At 46.4% G+C, this 25,882-nt stretch overlaps 1 protein-coding gene across 1 annotated transcript in view; it reads right to left on the reverse strand.

Annotated features, from left to right (window-relative positions):
* MEIKIN (meiotic kinetochore factor) overlaps positions 1-25,882 on the reverse strand; it is a 976,054-nt gene that overhangs the window by 187,682 nt on the left and 762,490 nt on the right. The window contains exon 11 of the mRNA XM_086928855.1: positions 25,154-25,237. Coding sequence (XP_086784981.1) covers positions 25,154-25,237 — 84 coding nt within the window. The remainder of the gene's footprint in view (positions 1-25,153; positions 25,238-25,882) is intronic.

A 25,882-nucleotide genomic window follows, 5' to 3' on the forward strand; every position in this document is an offset into this window, starting at 1 on the left:
TATGACTTTGGTAGGCAGAGTGTGGCCAGCTCTGTCATGACAGAGTATAGCCAATGAGACCCAGAGAGAAATTGATGCACGCGTCAAAGTCTGACTCTTCCTTGGGGCAGAGAAGGCGATGAGCAACTGAGTATATTGTTGGAAAACCGAGTCCTTTGCAAGTAGAACTTTAAAAATAGTTTAATGTGCAGTGAATGGAGGGCTCCTTCAGCTGGTGAAGATGGAGCAAGAAACAAGGAGGGCAAAATCTATGGCTCATTTAGAGGAAACGTAGAAGATACTTTAGGAATAAAAGAAGGATTGGTACGAAGAATTACTCTATCCTAATGTAACTGCAATCAAAGCTCTGTTGTTGTAAAGGCCTAGATTTCACTAATGCATCTAGTGGACGCGATGGCAACAGGAAAGCCACCTTTCAGGACAGGTACTTTAAATCGCATTTGTTAACTGGTTCAAAAGTTGGCCTCATAACCTGCGACAGGACATGGTCTTGTTGCCATAGAACTGGAGGAGGTTTTATTAGGGGGTAGGCCTTGAATAGTCCCTTCATGAACTCCTTCACTAGCCTGTTAGTCCACAAAGACAAGTGACCAGAACGCCATCTGTATCTGGATATTGCCGCCAGTGCACCCTGGTGGACGTTTGTACCAGGCCAGCTTTGGTGGGAGACAAGACATGGGGCAAATCGTCCTCAGGAGGCGATGAGAGAGGATCACAAGTGTACCAGACACACCATGAGCAAAATCTTTTCCATTTGACCGAGTAGCACTTGATCGTAGAAGGAGCTCGGGTTTTTCTTCAGTATTACTTGACATTCTTCAGAAATCGCTAGCATTCCGAATTCTATGTGATGAGGAGCCAAGCTGACAAAAGAAGAGTGTGAATTTGTGGTTAAACCACTTGCCCTGGCTTCATATAGAGGAGATTCTCCTTAGGCTGGAACAGGATTGGAGCGGACCCTGATAGAAGATACAGTTCTGTGAACTAGTACTGCCACACTGACATCGGTGTGATTAGGATAATGCAACAAGGCTGCTGTTTGATCTTCCGCCGAACCTTTGGAATGAGAGGAAACGGAGGGAATGTGTAAGCAAATGTCCCTTCGCAGGAGAAACGAAAGGCATTTCCTAGACAGCCTGGCTGAGGAAATCTGCTGGCGTAGAACCTGCATTTTCTGTTGAGATGTACCTAAAAGATCTAGGGTTGGAAACCCCGAACGTCGAAAAACTCTTTGCAGCTGATCCTCATTTAGCTCCCACTTGTGACATTGTTTGGGGTCTCTGCTGAGGGAGTCAGCCCATTCGCTCTGGACTCCTGGTACATGTTGAACTTGTATTGATATCTCGTGGGCAGTCAGCCATTCAAAGCTCTGCTGAGTCAGGACTTAGAGAGCACAAGATCTTGTTCCACCTTGCTTCAGCAGACAGAACATGGTGGTGGTGTTGTCCGTGCAAACAAAGATTGACAATTTCCTGATTCTTGTGGCAAAGCTGCCTGGAGGCCCCAAAAAACTGCTTTTAGTTCTAACCGATTTATGTGACACTGCGCTTCCTGATCTGACCATTTTCCGTGAATCTTTAACTCCTGTAGGTAGACTCCTCACCTGTCCATGGAAGCATCAGATGTCATCACCAACTTCGGTTTTGTTGTAATGAAGGAAAGACCTTGAGAAAGGTTGTCTCTGTCTGCCCACCAGGACATTGCTTAGGTGTGTGATTGAAACAATTGTCTTCAAATGAGGCTCAAGATTGAATCCATTGAGCATCGAGCAGCTCCTGAAGGGGTCTCTTTCGTAGACAACTCTGTCGGATAAGCGGGATGCAGGATAACATCATGCATAGCATTGATTTTAATGTCCTTACTGAAATGCACTTTTTCAGGATAAGGATTGCACTGTTTTTTGGAGGCGTGAAATCCTTTCTTTTGTGGGGAAGGAATTTGAAAGCACACTATCCAGAGTTGCTCCTAGGAACACTAGTGACCTGGAAGGAATGAGAGGGGACTTTTCCTCGTTGAGTTCGAGACCCAGAGAGCAAAAGAGCCAAACACAGGTGTCTTTGTGAAGACTCTTGGAGCCGATTTGAACCCAAAGGGTAGCACTTTGAACTGGTAATGGCTTCCTTCCACCTCGAACCTCAGAAAGCGTCAATGCTTTGGATGTACGGGAATATGGAAGTACGAGACCAGAAGATCGAGGGAGGAAATGTACTCCCCTACATCCATGAGAAGCAAAATCTCCTGGAGCAACAACATCCTGAAGGGTTGACTTTTGATAAACTTGTTCAGCAAGCTGAGGTCTATTACGTGACTCTATTTTCCTGTCTCTTTGTTTATTAAAAAGAAATGAGAGCAGAACCCTAGATTGTGTTGACTGCGTGGCACTTCTTCAATTGTCAGTTTGGAGAGGAGCAATCAGATTTCCCTATTAAGAACTGCCAGATGACGACGAGAAATTCTTCTCAGAGGTACATCCAGGGTGTGACCATAGCGGAAGATGTCTAACACCCATTTGCCGGAAGATAGGAGCTTTCATTGATTGAAAAATGTGGATCAAATAGGGTCACATTTAAGTGGGACTAGGGTACCAGGGGCCTGTGACTCCTCATTGCCTCTTGTTGGCATCATGAGCTCTTCCTTCTGACTCTGGGCAACGACGCACCAATGCTTTAGGGCGGGAGGCTGGTGTGAAGGCTTGACTAAAGGGCTGTGTAGAGTACTGCAATCGAAATCCCTGCTGGTTGTAGGGTTGAAAATGCTGCTAGAGTTGAGGTTGAGAGAGATATTGACCTCACCCTCTTCCCCAAAAAGAATAAAAGTTCTTTTGCTGCAGATTCGTCAGTGATTTCGCTGTGTTTGTGTCTGACTTTATCAACGGCAGCGCGCCATCCACATGTTTGCCGAACAGGAATTGGCCATCAAATGGCATATCCAACACCTTGGCATGATCAGGGCAAAATGTTTTAGCCTTTAGCCACCTGTTGCCTTAACACAGCTGCTCCTGCTATCTGTCTGAAGGCGGTTGATGAGATGTCTAGAGCCACATCAACGATTTCGGAAGAAGTTCTCTCCCATGCCGATAGAACACCCTTTGCCTCCTTCTTGTCCTTTGGAAGATACTTCAACAAGGAAGCGAAGTCCGACCACATCTGTTGGTCAGATCTCCTGAGGATAGCCATGGCGGTGGAGGCTCTGATGGCAGTGGCTGCCAAAGCGGAGAACCTTTTGTCGATGTTATCCAGATGGCGTCCTTCCTAGTCCAGTGTAACTGCACATGGAGAAGAAGAATTTTTAGATCTTCTTTGAGCAGCCTGCATACTAACTGAATCCGGCAGAGGATGACCAATAAGGTACGCAGGAGAGTCTCCCGGTCCCCTGTACTTTTTATCTAGTTGTGGAACCATCGCAGGAATAGAGGCTGGCGTTTTCATTAACTTCAGGCCCGCCTGCCATAAGTAGTCCACAATGGGTCTGGCCAGAGTGGAGAATTGTGCAGAAAGTTTAAAATCATACAAGAAACACTCCATTCTGCTCAACAGGCTTTGGGTGATTAAAGCGCCTTGAAGCGTGTTCCAAGAGATTGTGGAAGCCGCCGATATCTGCAGGCGGATAGTCGGCTACAGGCTACGTAATCGTCTCATTTATCATGGACATCAGGATCCAACTGTAGATGATCTTCTAGCTGCTGATCATCATTGTCCTGCACCTGAACACTGCACCTGAACAGGGATTTCCAAAGGTGGAGAAACATTTTGGGTTCTTGGAAGTAGAGGCGTAGGCGCAGCCAGCGGCGCAGGAACAAAAGTGACCTCCTGTGTAGCTGGTGGTTGTTGAGCAGAGTTCGTCTCAGGAAAACATTTATAGTAGTCCTGCAGCATCCTAAAAGGTCGGAGACCAATGGACTAGGGCTATTAATGGAAGGCTTTTGTGCATGATCCTCTTGTTCTTCATAACGATAATGCTCTTCCAAGCGTTGAGCTCCTGGAATCCCTGCATCAGAGAAGGAATATTCACCCTCTAAATAAGTAGATGGATCATTTATCCCCTCGCTCTCCTCAGAATCCTGGCACTTGACTCTAAGCTGTGAGGGACTGTATGCAAGGTCATATGGACCATCATCCTCAGTGTCCTTGAAATCCAAGAAGTGAGTAGGAGACAATGGGGATATTTTTTAAAAGTCCCGTAGGAGAGATGGTATCGCCTTTGTAGGCACATCTTCTTTTCCCATTGTCAACTGGATCGTCGACGCTGTCGCAGACGGTAGAACCGTGAGCTGCAGTTTGAACTAAAGAGAGAGAGACACTGACAGTGAGTGGACTAGCTAGACCATCGACGGCAAAGCCCTCGTCAATAGAGACAGTCTTATAGCAGTCAATGATGATAACATCACTACTTCCGTCTTCAACGGAGTCTAAGTCGCTGGCGAGACCGTTGAAGGAGAGCAAGATTTTGTGAACACGGAGGCCGTAGACGGTGATTTCTTCGTCGACGGAGTCGTAAACGAGAGAATTTTCACAGATGAAAAATCCCTGAAGGGAGTCTGAGGCGCTCAGGGATAGAGCAGAAGCAGCTCTTTGATGAGAGGAAGAGGGACAAGGCTGTTTTTTTAACCCTCTTTTCTCCAGGCCTCTTCCTACTTTGAGATCTAGATTTTTAAGGATCTGTATGCAATGAGGAAGACCCTTCTTCCTTTCTTCTCTTGGAGGAGGTATGGGGTCTCTCCTCACCTTTAAAGTTGGAGTCCTTAGCAGCCTTTTTTCTTTCCTGCTTGAGACGCAGCCTACCCTCACGATCTTTTGAGCGTTTTTGTGGAAAAAGTACAACAGTACATTCTCTGGGCCTGTGGTCAGGATACAGGGAATAAAGGCACTCCTTATGTGGGTCCACAGAATACAGTCTGGACTACCCATAAGTCTTGCAGGGCCTAAACAACCCTTTAGACCTGGACCTGATGAAGAAAAATAGGTACTCATACTCCTGGACTGTGCCACAGAAGAAGAGATGAAGCAAGAAATGAACTACAAGCTGAAAGTTCACAAGGGCAATAGTAGAAACACTGACTGAGCAGAGCTCAGGGAGATTCCCTTACGCATGGCGTGCAGTAAGAAATCTGAGGTATGGTGACCCTGCAGGAGAGTGAAAATCTATGGTTTATGCTTTGATGGGTTGAAGTTTGGATGTTTTAAAACAATGATAGTAGGTTGCTAAAGGCTACTGAATATCTTATGGCAATTGAATGTTAAATTTTAATACTGCTATTTTACTGTTACCGTGGGACCCCCACCAGGACTATGGGGAAGATTCAAGCATGTGAATCTATAAAAGATACAATACTGGAGAACATTAGAAAAGCCTTTTATTTCTTTAATGCACATTCACACAAAAATAGGATTATTAATGGTGTAAAGTAAAGGTGTTTTTACTTTGAATTATTGTGATCTGAAGACAGTTTAAACACAAAAGGATGACTATAAAGAGAAAGAATCCAAAATCAGGAGGCGTGGCCAGAAGCGTCAAGATGGCGGTCACACTTTAGAAGTGTTCTGGCCCCTCTGCTATCCGCTTCTGCATCCACGGACATCGGAGGCTGAGCGCCCTGTAATCCTGCTTCCTGTGTGGTGGGTGGCTTAGGACCGGTGCCGGGGTGCAGATTCCGGCCTCCAACGGTGCCCCGAACCTCGCCTGCCGAGATCCTCTGGGCTGAAGAAGCTCCAAGATGGCGGCCCTCTGATAGGTGACACCGGGCTTCACTTGGCAGAACTGTGGACCCCACGTAGCCTAGCTGGCCACGAAATCAAGATTGCCAGCAGAGCACTCCGAGGCGCTTGTGACCTGGACTGGAGGCTGCGACATACCCGGGTCTGCCTTGGCGCGCAAGTGAGAGGCGCTGGGGGGAACGGTGCCAGACCCTAAGGGTGGTGCTAGGGACGTGCAGGTTGTGAGGGAGTCCAGCCATTATATCGGGCGGCGAGGAGACTGGGCCCCCCCCCTGTGATCTGGACCACGCGGTGCTTGAGGGAACTGCGGCCTTCACCTGGGGGAGTGCTGAGTTCCACACCTGGCACTAACAGACCCAAACCGTGCTACATCCTGATCCTGCTGGACCTGGTGGATATCTAGCACCACGGCAGGTGTGCATTGTGTCCTGATTGGAGCGGATCAGCTGTCTATCGGGCAGCAGGGGGTCCTTGTGTCAGAGGCAGCCCCTCGGTTCGCTGGCCGCTGGGGCAGTTCGCACAAGCATTCCTGCAAGACCTTTCCGACTACCTGCTGGGGCCACGATTGTCCACCTGGGCTAGAGACGACCACTTAGAGAGTCCACCAGTCCTGTTGGTGGAGGGCAGCCTCTCCTTCCACCTGTTTCTGGCGATGGATCCTGGCGCAACAGACCTGGCCGTTGGTCTGCACAGGACGCTCTCCTGATCCTTGGGCACCCCCTGGGGGGTCACGGAGGGACCTGGGTGTTGGTTGGCTGGTACCCTCCCAGCCCACACCCCTTACACAGGACCCGTTGCGCCCGCCTGGGAGATACAGCCCGGCTGTGGGACCTGCTCGCCTGAATCCTCACCTGGGGGTGCGGAGGGGCTCTGCTGGAGGCGAGCATCAGCCGTCGGTCGGGCGGCGGGGAATCAGGTGGCTTGGGCACTCCCCTCCTTCATCTTCATCTTTTTCTTTCCGTTCCCCCGTCCGGTTGCCTGAGGAATCCACTAACCCTCGGGCCTGCTGAGTGGCCCCTATAGGCAGAGACCAGGCACTGAAAACCCTCGCCACGCAGACTAAAATGGACCACTTTACTACCACAGACTCGAGCGCGACGGGTGGGACGGCTGACAGAGGCGCCCCCTCTGCTACAGACCTGTCCACTATCCTTCAAGCCATCCATACCTCACAATCCTCGGTGGAGAGCAAAACTGTGGAAGTCCAGGTTGACATGACCCTTATCTGGCAAGACCTCCGTAATGCCACAGCCCGGATCAAGGAAACGGAGTCCCGTATATCCGCAGTCGAGGATGATGTCCAACACCTCAAGGACCAGGTCGCTTACCTCCAATTTCGTACCCAGGAGATTCACAGACGGGCTGAAGATGCCACAAACAGGTCACGGCGCAAAAAACTCCGCCTGGTGGGGTTTCCAGAGGGTGCGAAACAGGGACGGACAGCCGACTTCACAGAGCACTGGCTGCGCTCGTGGATGCCCGAGGGCTCCCTCTCCCTTTGGTTCGCAGTTGAGCGGGCGCACCAATCTCTTGCACCTAAACCGCCGCTGGGTGCGCCCCATAGACAGACCGGACTCCATCTTGGCCGAAGCCCATAAGCAGCAACGCCTCAAATATCAAAACCAGACAATTATGATCTTTCCCGACGATACCCTTGAGGTCCAGGGCCAGCATCGCTCGTTTTGAGAAGTTAAGCAGAAGATGTGTGCCCTTAACATCCAATACAGGCTCCTCTTCCCGGCCCGCCTCCGGGTGGTGTTCCAAAACAACACCCTTTTCTTCGACTCGCTGGGCGTGGCTGACAGAGTAGCACCCCTTAAGGCTCAACACCCAGAGTCCATCTCCCACGGGACCTGCCTGGCCTACGGCCGCAGCGCACCCGCAAGAGGCAGGGTTTCAGGCAGCCCCGTTTAGATTCACCTTTGGGTCCCTGTCGGCACCCAGCATCTGTAGCTGCCCGAGTGATCTCCTCTCCACGAGGTGGAATGGCCCCTTAGACCGTTCGGCCCTTCACCCCACCCATCATTGCCGGCGCTAGCAGACACGGACCTCTCCCGACACCCGACTCTTCCCACAGGGCCCTCCTGAACCCACCATAACTTTTCAGCCGCAACCAGTTTCGCTGTCCTGGCGCTACACTTTAGCTCACTATCACTACTATCTCCCGATGGACATTGTCACAGATCATCATGCTAGGAGCAGGGGGTCCTCCACGATTCCCCATTCCCAAGTGTTCTAGCTTGGTTCTCTCTTAGTTCTTTCTTGTTTGGGCGACAGATGCTTCAGTTCCTGAAGTATAGGGAGGGGGACTGTTGTCCCTGTTGTTCTTTGCCACACTTTGTTTGCTATACTAACATCTTTGACCAGCAGCACGATGACTGCACAAACAGAAGCCGTTGCCCCGGCTCTTCGTTGCCACACGTAGTACACCACACTCTCATCCTTAATCACCAGAATAGAGAGTGCACCCACCGCCAAATCTGCAGAGATTCTCCTAGCGCCTCACTTGGGCCCCATGGGTCGCCCGCGTCTATTGTCCAATCGAGATGTCTCCTCCCGCGCACACATCCACCATGACAGACATCTACACAGGGAAGGGGTCATGTTAATGAGCAACTAGATAGGGTCAAGCACACTGTGGTCCACACTATTGATGTAATGCTACTCCAAGAAACCCATTTGGTAGGCAATAACTGCCCCTTCTTGACGCGTTACAGCTAAAATAGGGTTTGGCATGCTGGCTTTGATAGGGGGTTAAGAGGTGTCGCCCTTCTTGTGCACCGCGCCCTCCCATTCGCTCTCCGTAAGGTCACAACGGATCCCCAGGGCACCAACGCCACCCGGGAAGGGTCCGTGGGGGACCGGGTTCTGAACCTGTTGTCCATATATTCTCCACCCTCTGTACTGGCTCCCACACTCAAACGACTTGCGGGACTGGTAGATGCCCTGTCTCCAGGTATGACCATTATAGTGGGGGACTTTTAACGCAATCATGGACCCTGCCCTTGATGCAGCTGGAGACCACTCGACTTCTAGGATTTCCCAGACCAGGCTTTTATCGAACTGGGTGACTGCACTAGGGTTCTGTGACGCCTGGAGACTGTGGCACCCCGTGGCCCGACACTACACCCACACCTCATCAGTTCACCACAGCCAGAGGCCTATCGGACTACTCCCCGGTGGCGATGCGGGTGGGTGATCTCCCAGAGTACTTGCGCCTGATTTGGAGGCTGAACACCTGGTTCCTCCAAGACCAAGAATTTTGTGACTTAGTGGGCAGAGAGCTCCGTCACTACTTCACTACCAACCAAGGATCCGTTCCCTCCCAGGGTACTCTATCGGAAGCTGGTAAGGCCACTATTCGTGGTTATGCCAAGGGCCAGCTCAAACTTAAACGAACCGCAAAAGACTCCCGGCTTTGCCTCCTAGAAGTTCGAGCCACCCTAATCGAAAGTCAGGCACTGACAGAGAGGACCAAGGCCCTGGACCGGACACTGGCATTCCTGTGTGATGAAATTTGGCAGACCTACTTGGAGGCTGCCAGACTGCTCTGGAGGTCCTCTGTGGCACGTGTCCACAGGTGGGGGGACAAAAATGGGAAGCTCCTCCATAGGCTGGCCACATACACAATGGCCAACTGAATCATTCCTGAAGTGATGTCTTCAGGTGGCATAGTCCAGCGATCCTCGGTGGCGGTGGCCCAGTGCTTCGCTGCATATTATGCCAACCTCTATGCTAAGCAATCCCCCACTCTCTTACTCTCAGACTTGCTCCGTAAAGAGCGGCTCCTTCTCCTGCGACTTAGTGATGCTGAGGTAGAGGCGCCGGACCGGAGGAGGTCCATGAGCCAATTTCTCGCATGGCTTCCCGCAAGACCCTGGGGCCAGACGGACTCCCACAGGAGTTTTACGCAACTTATCGGGATACAGTGCTCTCCCACCGCGAGTTTATGCAGAGTCGACTTAGAACATCTCGTTTCGCTTCGAAACCGACATGGCCACCATCGTGGTGATTCCCAAGTCTCAAACCCCATCGAAGCACTGCTCCAACTACCGTCCTATCTTACTCATCAATTCGGAGCTTAAGGTCTTTGCCTCCGTCTTGGCCAATCATATTTGGCCTTGCCTGGCCACATTAGTTAATCCTGACCATTGCAGCTTTATGCAATTGCGGGGCACCAGGCACTGCCTCAGGCACCTCCACCTCGCCCTAGCGAATCACCTACGATTGACTCCATATGGGTCTCTTCTTCTCGTTGACTTCGAGAAGGCCTTTGATTCAGTGGATTGGCGGTATCTGGAAGCAGTGTTGGTGGAAATGGGCTTTGGAACCAACTTCTACAAATTTGTGAAGACACTGTATTGCCGGCTGAGGGCCCGAGTGTTGGTCAACGGAGCGCTGTTGCAGTTCTTCCCCATCAGAAGGGGTAGAAGGCGGGGATGCCCTCTCTTGCCGCTTCTCTTTGCTTTGGCAATGGAACCCTTGGCGTGTTTCATACGCTCAGATGAGCGGATCCTGGGGTGGAAATGGCCTGGACTAGGGGAGGACAAAATTGCTCTCTATGCAGACAACGTCCTCTTATACCTGGCGGATCCCGCGCAGTTGGGACCTCGATGCCTCCGGGCACTGTGTCTCTTTGAACAGACCTCCGGTCTTCGCTTGAACGCTACTAAGTCCGTCCTGGTACCCCTTCATCTCTCATGGGAGTGTTTTGATTGGCAGCCCACGATACCCCTTCGACAACAGTCTTTTAAATATCTTGGGACCTGGATAACCCTCCTCCCGGACCTCGCCTGGGCGCTCAACGTCACTCCCCTAGGGAAGAAAGCTCTGGCTGACCTCCGATGGCAGGCACTGCTGCCAAACCCAATGGGCAGAATAGCCCTCTTCCAAATGATGATTTTGCCAAGGTTCCTTTACGTGCTTCAAAAGTCACCTCACTCTTTCTCACACGTGTGGTTTCGGGAAATGGACAGCCTGGCCCTCAAGTTCCTAAGGGGAGGGGGGAGGTCGGAGACCTTGTCTGGCCCTCACGCAGTGCCGGATCCTGCCCTTTGACAGCGGTCTGGGGATGACCAATCTGTACATCTATTATTTAGCCAATCTGCTCCTCACACTGCATGACTGGTTCAACGGGGGCTGGTCGGACTTGTCATATTGATTGGAACTACATACCCTAGGTCTGTCCATCATTCAGGAGATACTATACGGAAACATTATCCCCAGAACCCTACCCGAGGTCACACATGGGGTACTCCAGGCCTGGTGGGCCTCTCTGCCCCACACCCACAGGTCTGGCAAATTGACTCAGTACACTCCACTTTTGCAGGGCGTCCAGCTCCGGGAGGTCGCCGGCCTCTCTGGCTTTAGATCGTGGGACCTAATTGGGATCTCGCAGCTGGGGAATGTCTGGAAGAAGGACAACATGTGCACCTTTCAAGACCTTCATTCCCCCATACCTCACAGTTTTGCCGCTATTTGAAGCTGTGCCACGCTCTACGCTCACATGTCCTAGTAGGTATGTCGATACCCGAATACAGCCCGCCTGAAGCTCAGGTTATGACTGGCAATCTGGGGAAGGGAGGGATTTCTCGTATCTACCGCTTCCTCACGAACAATACCCTCAATATGCTGTCACAGCTCAGGGACAGGTGGGAGGGATGGCTTGGGTCCTTAGATGATGACGACTGGAGAGATGCGCTAATGGCTCCCAGAACAGTCACAGCCTCAGCACGGCTTCGCCTGGTCCAAATATACTATATACATATCGCTTATCTTACACAGCTGTGCCTCCACCGTGCTGAGCTGTGCCTCCACCGTGCTGGGCTTTGCCCCGGGGCATCCTGTCCACACTGTAACCACCCACATTCTGACTTCTTCCATATGGTATGACTTTGCCCAGCGATCACACGCTTCTGGGAATTAGTGATAGGGAAAGTTTATGAAGTCCTGGGCTGTGAAGTGCCTCTGAACCAAATAAATGTACTCTTGGCAATCATTGAAGGTCTAGACAGCTATAGAGCCAACAAACCTTATCAACCACCATATCAAGGTGGCGCAGGGAGGTGGACTGGTGCGCGTCACAGGAGCGACCCCTGTACAGGGCCAGAGGATGCAAAAGAAGTATCGCAAGGTGTGGGGCAAATGGTGGGGGTGATTGAGGACTAATGCACTCTTTGATCACTTGCGAGTTGTGATGGGTGTTACGCTGCTTCTTCTTGTTCCTCAAGTCATGTACAATGCCATATGGACACTGTCTCATGTGTGCTGAGATCTGCACCTTTTGTCTTATTGTGAATGCTTCTTACAAAATCAATAAAATTGGTTATAAAAAAAAATTATCCAAAATCACAGACAATGCAAGGTACTGCCAACCAGCCCTGCAAAGGAAGTGCACTTCTTTTTAGACAGATGCGCATAAGGGATCAGGCAAATGTTTTCACTCCAAGTGCAAGAGGCCTACTAGTGGTAGTGGACTATGCGCAACCCTATGTTGTACGAGGTGGTGGGCACAAATTGTAATTGACACAGCACTGAAGGACATGTGCAGTGGGGAGTTAGCTGCTAATTGGGGGTGGGGCATAGGGAACGCTTGGATGTGGTATATGATCGAAAACCCCACAAAATTCACTGAAAAAATAAAAAGCTTAAAATGAAGTCCTAGTTGGCTTTGTTTTAACAACTCAAAATATGCAAATCAGAAATGTTCCTAAAAATCGTCACAGTTAACATTTTTTGTTAAAAAAAGTAACCTAAAAAATCCGCAAAAATGTGCACAGGATGTTTAGGACCACAATCTATAACTTGCACAAAGCCTTGCAAACCACAACCTGCACACCAAATATAATGCTTTTGAAATAATATTTATACCACTCAATAACACCGAAAAGCAAACTGTAATTAAGAAAAACACATAATCAAACAAATGCATAATACTACAGTCATTGTTGTCTCTGACAAATTGGTAATGGCAATATGTAAGCTGATCTATAACCTTTATCATTTCATCTGTTTCATTAAGGGTTAGGTCTAAAGCATTGCATTTGCTAAGCAAGTTATGTTTGCATGGCTGTTGCGAGAATATATAGATTATCCTAACCCTAACATGCAAATTTCTGTGAGTTTTTGGGTTAATTCTTTACCATAACTAGACTTTAATTAAACACACACACATATATATATATACACATATATATATATACATATATATATACATATATATATATACACATATATACATACATATATACATACATATATACATACATACATACATACATATATATATATATACACATATATACATACACATATATATATACATACACATATATATATACATACACATATATATATATATATATATATATATATATATATATATATATATATATATATATATATATATATATGCAACAGAACCAACTTACTTGGGTACTGTGTGGAAGGAGCATCGTTCAGCGCCAAACATTGGGGGCATCCTTGAGGTGCTTGGTGGACCAGTCACTGTATTTGGCACCACGAGAGACTACGTTAACCATCATGCAGTTCACCACCAGCAATCAGTACACACCTGCAGCCGGGAGGAGGAGTCGTGGAACTACTTCACAGGGAGTGGTGACAGACCCAAACCCAGGGATGTGCAGCATTCTGTGAGACCGGCACTGATGACGGCTACATTTGGCCAGAAACGAGTCTGCCTATAATCTACAGCGTTTCACGGACTTGGAAGAACTGTGTGTTTGCTACGTTGAATAAATCCTTTGTCTGACCCGGAGCATGTGTCCCGCTTGCTTTGTAACGAGGTGAGAATTGGAGGTGGATATATATATATATATCCTACTGGCGGTCGCCAGTAGGTAGTTATAGTTAGGACCTAGTTTCCATAGGAAATCCGCAACATTCTATTTGGAATAACTTTGGCGCCGGTTGTCACGATGTCCTGGTGCTCCAACGCTTTGCAGGGGCAGTACTGACGAATGTCCCGATCACCCTTCCACCGGTACCCTCGCTTCAAGAGCAAGACCACCAGCAGCAGGGAAAGGGGAAGTGGACAGAGAAGAGAATACCTGTACTTCGACTGGCACCTCTATCTTCTAGTGACTGCTATATTTCTTGCCGTCTACTCTGAAGGTGCCTAATACACAGAAGGGAGAGAAGCAGAGAATATACCACAAACCTTTCTTCACTACGCAGACTGTTCTTAAAGGGGTAACAAAACTTGTCCTACCAGTTTCAGCCCAGGTATTTGCCTCTCTTCTATAATGTGTATTGTTTATCTGGCCGAGCTTCCTGCAGTGAAGACATATGCGTACATTAGAATCTCTACCCCAGATAATTCCTCCCACACTCTCTCACTCTCCCTCTGACTGAACTAGTACCTGTGAAGCCTTTTGCCAGACTTGGTCTCGGGGGTTCTATGAAGAGATGTTATTCTTGGCAGCGGTACAAGAAATAGTTCAACAGATTTTCCGTAGCACGCAAAAAGGATACAGGGAGGTACAAAGGGGAGGAAAGGAAAGGAAAAACGCAAGGGGGAATGTCCGGGGGAAGATACGAATGCTGGACAATTTAGTTCTTGTACTTGAAGGCTTGACATGAAGATATAACACCTTACTTGTAGAGTTCAGGAACCTCTTCTGCTGGATACTCTACTATGACGAGTCTTGTCGAGTCTTCTTGGAAGCAAGATTCCTCAGGAAAACGGCTATGATATCTGGTTGACAGTTGTCACCGCTCTATGGCAGCGGCCGAAGACTTCGTCAGGACTGTGGTACCCTTCGGGACTGTGAAAGCACACTGTGGGAATTTATACTACAAAAGTCTCTGTATTCCCAGCTACTATGACTCTCGGAACTCCTACTATAATTGCTGTAATTCTCCCGTCATGAATAGTTGACGCGGAGCAGCGACAAGGAAAAGCTTCTCGAACGGAATCTTCGTTGAAGTGCGCAGTTAGAAGCGCGCGACTTCCAGAAGCCCACTAGAGGGCGCACTTCTCAATTACACTAAACGGGACATTGAGCGGCCATCTTAGGGAAGGGAACTATGTACAGTCTTATCAGTTCTCTTGTTCAATGACTCGGATTACCTCCGGAATTTCTCAGCTTACCAGAGGAGCAAGGGAACCAAACATTAGCTCGTGTAGAGCGGGGCAATGACAGGGATTTAGATAACTGTCTTGAGGAAACTACAGTAGCCACTCGATGAATCCTGACAGTACCCCCTCTCAAGGACCGATTCATCGGTCCTGGTTTGTGTGGAAATCTGGAGTGAAAACGTTTCAGCAGTTGTGGAGCATGGATATTACTAACAGGTTCCCAGGACCTTTCATCTGGGCCAAACCCTTTCCAATCCACTAAGTATTTCAATTTCCCCTTAAGGTACTTGGAATCTAAAATATCCTTAACCTCATATTCTGTGTGTCCTTGAATGTTAAGTGGATCAGGAGGTTTCGTGAGTCGTATAGGTGATTGAATCTTTTTCAGCAAGGATACATGGAAAACAGGATGCACCCCAATCTTGGTCGGAAGTTTCAATTTAACAGTAACTGGTCCTAACACCTTCTCTATGGTATACGGGCCCACAAATCTGGGTTGAAACTTCCTGTTTCCCTTCAAATGTAAATTCTTAGTGGATAACCACACCTGATCTCCTTCTTGGTACTGTGGGGACTCTCGTCTATGTGAATCTGCAAACTTCTTATAGGACGCCTTAGCTTTCTCTAAATTCTTCTCAGCTGATTTGTGCAACGAGCTCAAATCTAAAAGGGCTCTCTTGGCTGCTGGGACATCTAACTCCTCTTGCGTAATCATAAAGTTAGGATGTCTACCAAAGTTTAAATAAAACGGAGAGTATCCAGTAGACGCACTCTTCGCATTATTGCAAGCAAACTCTGCCATCCACAACTTTTCTGACCATTCCCCACCTTGATCCAATAGAAATAACCTCAAGTACTGTTCTAATTCTTGATTTATCCTTTCTGTCTGTCCATCGGATTCTGGGTGATAACTAGTAGACAATCTACCCTCAATCCCCATCCCCTTTAGGAAGGCCCTCCAGAAGCGAGAAATGAATTGGGGACCTCGATCTGAGACCACAATCTTAGGGACACCATGAATCTTTACTATATTCTCACCAAATACTCTAGCCAACTGGACTGCGGTTGGAATTCCTGACAGAGGGACGAAATGACTCATCTTGGTGAAGGTATCTACCACTACCAAGATGGTATCAAATCCCTTGCTTAACGGTAGGTCTACTATGAGATCCAAAGAAATTGTATGCCATGGAGAAGTGGGAGTAGGCAAGGGTTGCAACAAACCTTGGGGAGTCTGTCTATTTGGTTTACTTTGAGCGCAAGACTCGCAAGACTGAACATATTTCTTGATCTGATCGGACATCCCAGGCCACCAAAAATAACGCTGTACCAATTCTTGAGTCTTAGCAATTCCCTTGTGACCCGCTAGTGGATGATCGTGGCTGCTCCGCAAGGCCTTTTCTTGAAGATCTGTGGTAGGGAGATATAAGGCTTCTTTTACATAAGGTAGCTGGTGTCGACACTGTCGTTCTTCCCCTTGTTGGACCCACTGCTGAATCTCTTCTTTGGTAAGACTCTTTCAGACCTCTTCTTTGAAATTATCTAAAGTAAGTGCACACACTATCTTTGTTTCTGGAATGATCGGTTTAGTTTCAACAGTATGTTCGGATTCTTCAGTTTGTAGTCGGGACAGTGCGTCTGCTTTTCCGTTCTTGGGACCAGGTCGATAAGTAATCACAAAGTCGAAGTCTGCAAAGTAAAGAGACCAGCGCAACTGACGTGGAGTTAAGGTCTTAGCCGTCTTTAGAAACTGCAAGTTTTTGTGATCAGAATAGACTGTGACTGTATGTCGTGCCTCCAACAGATAGTGTCTCCAATCCTCAAAAGCATCCTTTACTGCTAATAACTCTTTCTCTGTGATGGTATAGTTGACTTCAGCAGAGTTCAGTTTTCTTGAGCGATACGCCACTGGATGCAGCGGCCCAGTCTTTGGGTGGCGTTGTGAAAGAACTCCCCCTATGGCCTGATCTGAAGCATCAGCTTCCACATAGAAGGGTTCAGCAGGATCCGCGTGCAGAAGGATGGGGGCGGAAATGAATTTTTTCTTCAGACTCAAGAAAGCGGAATTAGATTCATCAGTCCATTCAAATTTGACTCCTTTCTTCAAGAGAACAGTGATGGGAGTTATCAGCTGAGAAAATCCTTGAATAAATCTCCGATAGAAATTGGCAAAGCCCAGAAATCTTTGAATTTCTTTCACGTTCTTGGGGGCAGGCCAATCTTCCACTGCTTTTACCTTTCCTGGATCCATGGTAACTCCCTGAGGTGAGATAACGAATCCCAAAAACTCCACTTGAGATACATGAAAAACACACTTTTCCAACTTAACAAAAAGTTGATTGGCTTGCAATCGCTCTAGAACCATTCGTACATGCTGAGTGTGTTCCTGAGTGTTCCGAGAGTAAATCAAAATATCATCCAGGTAGATGATAGCAATCTTATCGATTAAATCACTCATGATGTCGTTGATGAAATGTTGGAACACTGCGGGAGCATTACAAAGGCCAAATGGCATGACACAATATTCAAAAAGACCAAACTTGGATCGAAAGGCGGTCTTCCATTCATGCCCTTCCTTCATGCGAACCAAGTGATAAGCTCCGCGCAAGTCCAGTTTGGTGAAAATTTGAGCTTCCTTTATCTGATCCAAAAGAACAGAAATCAACGGCAACGGGTACCTATTTTTGATGGTGACCTGATTTAATGCACGATAGTCTATACAAGTTCTTAGGCTACCTTCTTGCTTCTTCGGTATGAAGAACAGTGGTGAGGACACAGGAGACTGAGATGGCCGGATAAAACCATTAGCAAGGTATCAATCTAGGTATTCTTTTAAGTGTACATTTTCAGCTTCTGTCAGGGCATAAATACGACTACATGGGAGAACTGCTCCAGGTTCCAAATCTATGGTGCAATCATAAGCACAGTGGGGTGGCAACAATTCGGCTTCCTGCTCACTGAACACAGTCTCTAGATCTCGATACTCTGGAGGAATTTCTTCAGTTATAACCGCTCCAATGGACTGTCCACCAAACGACAACAGCATAGATGGCGTAGATTCTTTTTCACGAGTTTTAGTACCATAACAGTGAGATAAGCAAAACTCTGAACGCAGACTGACAGTCCTGTTTTCCCAATCTATGGTCGGGTTATGAAGAGTTAACCAGGGCAGTCCCAGGATCAATTGAAATTGCGGGGCGTCGATTAAGTTGAATTGCAACACTTCCCGATGCCCATCACCCTGAGTAATTTCCAATTTCTCTGTGTGACTAGTAATTGGTCCGGAAGTCAAGTTGGTACCATCTACTGCACGTACTGGCTCTGGGCGGTCTTTTGCGATTGCTTTGATTCCCATCTGTCTAGCGTATCGGATATCACAAAAATTTCCAGTGGCACCAGAATCGAGCATGATTGCCACTCCAAAAATTTGATGTTCACGGAATTGCATAGTCACATGGAGAATTACATGGGGAGTCATGGTCTGTAGTGTATTTAAAATCAAATGAGATTCTGGAGCCGTCTTATCTTCTTTCACCATCAGAGCGACCCCGTCTACTGGTGGTTCGTCTCGTTCACCTTAAATGGAGTCTTGGGACGCTTCATGCAATCCTTAACAAAATGGCCGGATGCGCCACAATACAAGCACAACTTCTTTTGCCTCTGTTGTTCCTTTTCTTCTTTACTCAAGGGACCTCTAACTGTCCCAATTTGCATGGGTTCCGACTCAGAACTCCCTCCAGGTCCTTTTTCACTCTTGGCTCTGTCAAAGCACGGGAAATTTATCTTCCAATCTCTCTTCTTTTCACCGTTACGTTCCGAAATCCGAAAATCCAATTCCAGCGCCAAATCCACCAAAGCTGACAATTCTGTGGGTCTATTAGGGATCTGAGCCAGAGTGTCCTTGATTTCATCCCTTAATCCACGATAGAATAAAGCAGCTCTTTTTTCATCTGGCCAGCTAGTTTCCAGGATTAATTTGTTAAACTGCGTGAGGTACATAATTAAATCTTTAGATCCCTGACGCAGCTCCAACAACTCGTTATCGGTGGCCTGAGATATCCTTCTCCGATCAAAGGTCCTAAGAAACTCAGCCTTAAATTTGGGAAAGTCACTAAGCAAAGGATCATCCTCACTAACCAACGGCATGGCCCAATTGGCCGCATCCCCACTCAAATATGACAGGATAAATGCTACTCGAGATTGAGCATCCGGAAAAAGAGTGGGGCGGCACATGAAGTGGAGGGAACATTGAGTCAAAAAATATTGAGCCTTTTGAGGATCTCCAGAAAACCTTTCAGGAGTAGCCAACGGAATCAGCGGGGATACAGAATGAATTACTTGAGCTACAGATTTTGGATCCGCAGTAACACTACTAGTGAAAGGGACAGCGGAACTCTGCACTGGATTTCCCATAGCTAACCCATCTACCTTTTGTGCTAACAGCCTTGTCTCTTGACGGGAAGCCACTAACTCTATTTTTAAACTTTGGTTTTCATCCCAAACTGCTCCCAAATCTCTTTGAATACCCACTAAGATTGCACCTAACTCCTTCAAATCCATTCCCTCAGCCATACTGCCCGGGCGAAGAAAAATACGTGGGCACTTCAATCTGTCACGATGTCCTGGTGCTCCAACGCTTCGCAGGTGCAGTACTGACGAATGTCCCGATCACCCTTCCACCGGTACCCTCGCTTCAAGAGCAAGACCACCAGCAGCAGGGAAAGGGGAAGTGGACAGAGAAGAGAATACCTGTACTTCGACTGGCACCTCTATCTTCTAGTGACTGCTATATTTCTTGCTGTGTACTCTGAAGGTGCCTAATACACAGAAGGGAGAGAAGCAGAGAATATACCACAAACCTTTCTTCACTACGCAGACTGTTCTTAAGGGGTAACAAAACTTGTCCTACCAGTTTCAGCCCAGGTATTTGCCTCTCTTCTATAATGTGTATTGTTTATCTGGCCGAGCTTCCTGCAGTGAAGACATATGCGTACATTAGAATCTCTACCCCAGATAATTCCTCCCACACTCTCTCACTCTCCCTCTGACTGAACTAGTACCTGTGAAGCCTTTTGCCAGACTTGGTCTCGGGGGTTCTATGAAGAGATGTTATTCTTGGCAGCGGTACAAGAAATAGTTCAACAGATTTTCCGTAGCACGCAAAAAGGATACAGGGAGGTACAAAGGGGAGGAAGGGAAAGGAAAAACGCAAGGGGGAATGTCCGGGGGAAGATACGAATGCTGGACAATTTAGTTCTTGTACTTGAAGGCTTGACATAAAGATATAACACCTTACTTGTAGAGTTCAGGAACCTCTTCTGCTGGATACTCGACTATGACGAGTCTTGTCAAGTCTTCTTGGAAGCAAGACTCCTCAGGAAAACGGCTATGATATCTGGTTGACAGTTGTCACCGCTCTATGACAGCGGCCGAAGACTTCGTCAGGACTGTGGTACCCTTCGGGACTGTGAAAGCACACTGTGGGAATTTATACTACAAAAGTCTCTGTATTCCCAGCTACTATGACTCTCGGAACTCCTACTATAATTGCTGTAATTCTCCCGTCATGAATAGTTGACGCGGAGCAGCGACAAGGAAAAGCTTCTCGAACGGAATCTTCGTTGAAGTGCGCAGTTAGAAGCGCGCGACTTCCAGAAGCCCACTAGAGGGCGCACTTCTCAATTACACTAAACGGGACATTGAGCGGCCATCTTAGGGAGGGGAACTATGTACAGTCTTATCAGTTCTCTTGTTCAATGACTCGGATTACCTCCGGAATTTCTCAGCTTACCAGAGGAGCAAGGGAACCAAACATTAGCTCGTGTAGAGCGGGGCAATGACAGGGATTTAGATAACTGTCTTGAGGAAACTACAGTAGCCACTCGATGAATCCTGACACCGGTCGACAAATACACACAAAATTCTCCAAGAAAATGGCTTGCTCGACTCCGCTCCTTCCCTGAAAGTTTGGAGGTGATTCGTGAAGCGGGGGCTGAGAAAAAAGGGGAGTCCCAAAACATGTCTTCCCCATGCAATTTTCCATAAGGAACTTTAGCCAGGGCTACAGCCCAAACGGCTGAACGGAATTACACCAAATTTGGCAAAAAGGTTGAGTTTGGTTCGCAGATTACCCTTTTTTTTAAATGGTGTAAATACGTTCAGTAGTTCCTGAGAAAATCAAAAGTAAAATCATAGATATATCTATAGATGAAGTACCGAACTCTGTACTGTACTCTGTACCTTCCAGAGTACGAGCTTCATACTAATTGGCTGTCAACACTCCAAACCAGGAAGTGTTGGCAGCCATCTTGTGCCTCAGTAGACCGAGGCACAAGAAAGCAGTGAAAAAAACGTGCAGGGGTCTGCGTTGCAGAGGGGTGTAAAAAGGGGCGTGACCTCATCACACCTCTCTGCAAGGCAGCCCCCTGGCGCATACTGGAGGTTCCTGGTAAGCTAGTTGGCCCCCAGGGACCCCCAGTATGCAAGGGGAGTTAGTTCCTCCTCTGCAAATGTGCCAGGGGGCTGCGATGCAGAGAGATGTAAAAAGGGGCGTGGCTTCATTACACCTCTCTGCAATGCAGCCCCCTGGCGCATACTGGAGCTTCCAGGTGGGCTAGTTGGCCCCCAGTATGCAAGGGGAATTAGTTCCCCCTGTGCAAACGCGCCAGGGGGCTGCGTTGCCGAGAGGTGTAATGAGGCCACGCCCCTTTTTACACCTCTCTGCAACGCAGCCTCCTGGCGCATACTGGAGGTTTCTGGTGGGCTAGTTGGCCCCCATGGACCCCCCAGTACGCAAGGGGGCTTAATCCCCCAATTTAGAACGTGCTACCGGCGTGTTTGCACAGTGGGGAAGGTAGGGGGCGGGGCTTGAGGTGATGTGTGCAAACATGCAATGTGGCGCGTTTTAAGCTGGGGAATTAATTCTTCAATCCAGAGGTCCCCTAGGGGCCAACTAGTCCAACAGGTACCTCCAGTAAGCATCACGGAGCTGCGTTGCAGAGTGTTGTAAAAAGGGGACGTGCCCTTTGAACACCTCTCTGCAACGCAGCTCCCTGGCACATACTGGAGGTACCTGGTGGGCTAGTTGGCTCACAGGGGACCTCAGGATTGAAGAGGAATTAATTCCCCAAACTAAAACGCGTCATAGGGCGTGTTTGCACACATGTCACCTCAGGCCCCGCCCCCTTCCTTCACTATTGAGCGAAATATTCCTCTAAAATCAGCCAAACTACGAATTCCAATTTACTCAACTGTTATCAGGAGAGACCTCAGTGCTGCATCTTTCAGCCCACTACTGATCCTAAAAAGTAATTCTAATCGTAGTTACAGTAACTTGAATTTCCTTCCATAGGCTAACATTGACTGGTTTCACTTGGAAATTCTTCTAAGTGTGGAGTTTTGGAACTTTAAAAAATTCCTCTAAAATCAGCCGAACTACGAATTCCGATTTACTCACCTGTTATCTGGAGACACCTCAGTGCTGCATCTTTCAGCTCACTACTATTCCTGAAAAGTAAATTTAACTGAACTTACCAGTAACTTGAATTTCTTTCCATAGGATATCATTGCCTGCTATATAAAATATATATAAATTAAAAATATATACAAAAAAATATAACAATTTCAAGATTTTTACAAACATTTTTTTTCAATTTATATTAAAAATATGTAATGTAGGGAGTTGGGGTGTGTTTCTTGGGGGTGGGTGGGACGCGGGACGGGGAGGGGGGTGATTAAGTTTAGGCCTTCTATTCATCCTGCTATATGTTTACTGTAGACGGTATCCTCCTGATTGTGGAGAACTGTACCTATGCTCTGCCTAAACTTTCAATAAAAGCAGTTGTGAAAAAAAAATATGTAATGTAATTTAAAAAATAAAATATATAAAAATAAATACTTTAAAACAATGTAGTAAGTTAGTCTAAAAAATATAACAATTAATACATTTAAAAATTATCATTTACAAAACTTTTGAAATTCACAGAAAAAACCATAGATTTCAGACACGTTATAGTTAGGAATTAGCATTTAAAAAACCTTACAAATTCACTGAAAAAACCATAGTTTTTACACATGTTATAGTTAGCTGGACATTTCACTCATACAAAACCATTGAAATTCCCCTGTTCTAGTTAGTTCAGCTAACTATAACTCGCACGCCCGCAATGCACTGCTGATGACGTCACATATTACATCACTCATGACATGGTCAGTGACATCACTCATGACATCAGTGAAAAAAAAAATATATATATATACACACACACACACATACACCTATATAGTAGACTATTTAGCTGAAACGCGTCAGCCATTTTCCCCCCTCTGATTTTGCACTTTTGTGTAAATAAATCATGTTTAGGAGAACACTGTGCCCCCCTCCCAAAATCTGGAAGTTTCTCCTTAGCTCTACGTGGGTTACAGTAGCCTAAGAAAAATATTTATTTTCCTCCTTTCTTCTCAGAATCACATTCTCTGCCTAAGGGGGTTCCTCAAAGTTCTTCTCTGAGCCCCATCCTGTTTAATATTTATATCTAGCCGAATTATTCAATTCCATGTCCGCACACCAATGTCATATGCTGATGAAACTCAGATCACACTTGGGCATGATGTCATGTTATTTTTACTCAAGCTACATTCTGCATTTACATATCAAAAGTAACCTTCTGGATGACAATGAATTGATTACATTTAATCTCGGTTAAAACAGACACTGGTTGTTGGCAGTCCTTGTCCACTTGAACTATGGCCTGGTGGCTTTCTCATCGGAGTCCTACAACTACTCTGTGACTCAGTTAAAAATTTAGCATTTACATTCGACCAGTCATTATCCATTTTAGCTCAAATCAGGAAATGTACTTCCAATCTTTTCTTCTACATAAGGATGCTCCATAGAATTTGGCACCATCTCTCTCAAGAGTGTTGAAGGACCATGATTCAAGCCTTAATTTTATCTTGGCTGGTGTATGGGAATTCAATATACCTTGCACTCCCAAAGTTCTTAATAAAGCAACTCCACATGATTAAAATTGCTGCGCCTTGTTTTGATGATCACCCATCATGCTTCTAGTTCATTTCTTATAGGAAACCTCACTGGCTTCAGGAAGGGAATCATGTTCAAATCTTTCTTTCTGCCAATGAGTAACTCTGGTATCTCACTCTCCCTACCTCCAAAGTAAGTCAAACATTTAGAAGCTTCCGTGCTCTTTGCATTCTGATTTCAGAATTTTTCATGAAGTTCCTAAGATTTACAAAGCTAGAGCAGCTGATCGATCCTTCTTCAGTCATGAGTCTCAACTTTGGAACCAGTTACCAGACTCTTGAAAAAGAACAATGATTTTTTCTTTTTTGTGCAAGATGTAAAAAAACACACCTGCTCTCTATTTCCGCTTCGACTCTTACTTTAGACTCAGATGTCTGATAGCGCCAGGGCACCCTTTGGCATAACAGCGCTCCCTATAAAACCCAACACTCAATTAAACAGTTTATGAGCTTCTCAGCTGCATGCTCTGACATGGATAAAGAGCATTTGGATTTAGATTGTGGATCATCGCTTAGGATGTGATTGAGGGCTCATTGCATGTTGGTACTCCTTGTTTCGCTTGAGAATATGTGGCTGTAGACAGACACATCTGTCATCCTGGTCCTCAATGGCATAATTTTTGCTAAAGTTTATAATTTTTTTAACTGGTTAGTTTTGGATTATCACACATTTAAAGGAAATTAAAAAAGGTTGGTTGTGATAACGTTTACCTACTGTAATCTCCTGTGATTTTATTTTTGTGATCTACTGATGTTCAATAAAGGCGTTTATTAGAAAGATATAAAATAGAGTCTTATGTTAGATAGCTGCACCTTAAACTCTAGGGAAACCTATAGCCATGAAACAAAGCTCACAAAAGCAAGGACTGCTTGGGAGCAGCGTACCATCCCCACCGTGTAACAAAAACCTAACAATGTCACAGAAGACTTTATTGTCCTTTGAATTCTATTTTTTACATTAAAAAAATCATCTAAGTGAGCGGGAGTGCGTGTCGGAACTCCATTTTATGGCTAATAGCAATAAGAATCGCAGATGAACTTCGCACTTTAGCCTTTCACTGATTGACTAGTGCACAGGCTGTCCGGAAGAGGATTTTGTGCATAATAAAGGTACCTAATGAATGCTAGGAATTTTACTGTATTAGCGTTGAGTTTTCAAAAAATATCTGTCCTGAAAACACTAAGTTAGAACATTGCAATCAAATAATTAACAAATGATAACAGGACATTCAGGCTAATTGTCACGTATTTTTTCTTTAACATTTTTTAGTACTACCTTTTTTTACATTTCACTTACCGCTAAATCTTCTTGGTTACCGAATGGTGTACTTGTTAGTAAAGCTCTGGTTTTCTCTGCAATTGTTTCACTGCATTGTGCTTGCTGTATGTACAGGAGAAAAATGGTGTCTTCAGAATAGTTCATCTAATAATACTCGTCTTGAACGCTTTATTTACTTTAAACTCATTACAAGTTTGCAACTCTTATGCGTCATTAGAATAGCGGACCAATGGCATGACAGCTTAAAAGATAATGCTTAGGTCAATCTTACAACTCTGTCTGAGGGATGGAGTTCACAGGGATAAACCTTCATATGTTCTTGAAAAAGTAGACTATCTACAGTAATAGGACCTGGACAAATTCGCAGAAAAGTTGTAAGTATGGACCTTGCATGCATAATAGTAACAAGAGAAAAACACATCAGCTTAGACTACTTGAAAGTTTTTTATATACATACTGCAGAATAAACAAAAGAGCTACATACACATTGCTGCAAGAGAGGTTTGTGCAGGAGTCCTTTGCAAGCAACTGTATCCTTGTTTATCTAGGTCTTACTGGAGTGCCTTACATAACTCAGGTGTGATTTGATCTAAGAGCTTATTTGGATCTCTTATGCACAAGAATTCTGGGTAGCCTTACTTCTATGGTGGATATAGGCCCCATTCTTTCGTCCTCCATTGACAGGAGTCATCCTCCTGGTTTGTGTTTCTATCCTCTCCAGCAGCTCTTGGTGGCTCACTCTTGCTT

The sequence above is a fragment of the Lissotriton vulgaris genome, chromosome 7, assembly GCF_964263255.1.
Source record: "Lissotriton vulgaris chromosome 7, aLisVul1.2, whole genome shotgun sequence".
In the NCBI taxonomy this organism is placed as follows: Eukaryota; Metazoa; Chordata; class Amphibia; order Caudata; family Salamandridae; genus Lissotriton; species Lissotriton vulgaris.